General features: G+C 32.8%; 1 protein-coding gene across 4 annotated transcripts in view; it reads right to left on the bottom strand.

Moving 5' to 3' along the window:
• The window catches only part of LOC122720650 (protein tramtrack, alpha isoform-like), a 34,532-nt gene extending 32,586 nt beyond the window's left edge, over positions 1-1,946 (bottom strand). For 3 of the 4 annotated variants that reach the window (XR_006347795.1, XM_043947470.1, XM_043947482.1), the window contains exons 1-2: positions 1,706-1,946; positions 1,455-1,514 (exon numbers count right to left, since the gene is read on the bottom strand). Coding sequence is in view for 3 of the 4 variants with exons in the window: in XM_043947470.1 (XP_043803405.1) it covers positions 1,455-1,514; positions 1,706-1,718 (73 nt within the window). In the remaining variant the exon portion in view is untranslated. The remainder of the gene's footprint in view (positions 1-1,454; positions 1,515-1,705) is intronic. The other variant, XM_043947461.1, reaches the window with a different exon arrangement.
• Between the last annotated feature and the right edge of the window lie 285 nt (positions 1,947-2,231).

Raw genomic sequence — 2,231 nt, 5'->3', positions numbered from 1 at the left:
TTTTTTTTTTTTTTTTTTGTTTTCTATTTCGAGTTGTCACAGGTCAACACGCGTGACTCAAGTAGAGGTCTCGTTTTCTAAAGCCCGTAAAACACGGTGCGCATCGTGTCTCGGATATGTTATTCGCCTACACGGCTTTACAACAACAACAGTGCCGAAAAAATTCGTTTCAGATTGCACGAAAAAAAGGAAACGGTTACACTATTATTCTTATTAGTACTTTTTTTTTTTTTTTTTCTTTTTTGGTACTTCTAACAGGCCGTTTTTTTTTTTTTTTTTTTTAGAAACCCGTATGAACTTCTTGGGAGCCTATTATCACCCGCTCCCAAACACAAATAGCACATTTTTTTTTTTTTTTTTTTTTAAACCATTGATACTCTCTGCGAAATTTGTTGACCTTAATTTCATGTAAGGATGCTAACTCAGGCGGTATCCTCGAGTTAACATCTTAACGAATAACGACTCGTCAACAAATTCATCGGCACGAGTTTCGACGTTTTTTTTTTTTTTTTTTTTTNTTTTTTTTTTTTTTTTTTTTTTGGTCTGTTTTAGTGTGTACTTGAGTGTGTCTATGATCGAAAATAACCTCCCCCGGAAATATTGCTGCGATACTGCGTTCGCAATTATAATTCGCAGTCGCGCAACGATGAGCAAGGTGTAAAATTAACGGTTGAAAATTCTGAAAAATTAAATTCATTAGCACATCGTAAAGCAATTTTTGTAATATCTTTTTTTTTTTTTTTTGATTTTTAATATATTGCTCTGTAAGAAAACGAGTGATAGGTAAACGTGTGATGATGTACGATGTCAAAGAATTAAAATACTTAGCTTTAAGGAAACGTTTATACGAAGGAAAAGATCAATGCAAACGTTAATTCATCCTCTGTAAAATTTATTTAAGATTGTTGTCGAATATGAGATGAATATTGAAAATATTCGATCGATCAATTCAATCTATTCGTTTATCTTAAAATTATAAAAAAATATTCATCCACATCGCTTACGTATCAACGTTTTAATACAAATTCAGCATAATTTCATTGTACTGTAATCAATATGAGTTGCTCTGAATATTCACATGTAATAATAATAAAAATAGTAAACATTTCAAAATATCGATTTACATATATACATAAATATTATTATTATTTAAAATTTTCATCGGAATGGAATTTTACAGATACAATACGATAACAAATATTATCATTTAATTTGAACAGATAAGCGATATAATTAATACCATTTCAAAATAAAACTGTATCGAAATCGATATCGATATTAATAAAATTATTCGTTAAATAAGATTGAGCTAATTTTTCCTTTTTTCCTTTTCTTTTTTTTTTTTTTTTTTTTTTCCTTTCGATCAAAAATTATTAAAAATGACATCGACATTGTTACTTCGATTACGGGCGAAAAAGTGTTAATCGTGTAAACCGTGTAATGATATTCCTTACCTTGCTTGAAACCTTCGCTCCCTTGTCTACTGTGCGGCCGCGCGAACGTCTCATCGGAGGCTACTCAACAATACAGAAGAAAGTTCGATCAGTTGGATCATCGTCAAAGTTGCAGTCAAAAAAAAAACAAATATCCTCCCTCGCTTAAAAAAATTCCACCCAAAATTACATTTTACAACGAGGAGAGGAGAGGACAATAACCATGGTTCACTGCTGAAAAGAAGTCTCGCGCAGGAATCGTGCGCCCTTACCTATCAATCTCATCCCTTACTCATCCTTTCTCTCCTTCGCACAGAAGAATTACAGAATTATATGTAAGCATTCCATCCTTCAGACTTTTCCCTCGCACAGACTTGTTTCCATCAGTGAACTATACATGCATAATCTCATGATTAAAAAGAAAGAAAGGAAGAAAGGAAGGAAGAAAGAAAGGAAGGAAGAAAGAAAGGAATAAAGGACGAAAGAAAGGAATAAAGAAAGAAAGAAAGAAAGAAAGAAAGGAAAAAAGGAAGGAAGAAAGAAAGAAAGAAAGAAAGGAAGGAAGAAAGGAAGAAAGAAAGGAAGGAAGGAAAGAAGAAAGAAAGAAAGAAAGGAAGAAAGAAAGAAAGGAAAGAAGAAAGAAAGGAAGAAAGGAAGGAAGAAAGAAAGAAAGAAAGGAAGAAAGAAAGGAAGAAAGGAAGAAAGAAAAAAAAAAGAGAGAAAAAATGGAAGACCAAGAGGTCCCGTTCGCCCCCGCAAGTGGAAGAGGCGTCGAGAGATGGCCGTCTCGATAATACC

The sequence above is a fragment of the Apis laboriosa genome, unplaced genomic scaffold (genome assembly GCF_014066325.1).
Source record: "Apis laboriosa isolate Shangri-la unplaced genomic scaffold, ASM1406632v1 scaffold105_cov147, whole genome shotgun sequence".
Lineage (NCBI taxonomy): Eukaryota > Metazoa > Arthropoda > Insecta > Hymenoptera > Apidae > Apis > Apis laboriosa.
This window is presented reverse-complemented; position numbering and strand designations above follow the sequence as displayed.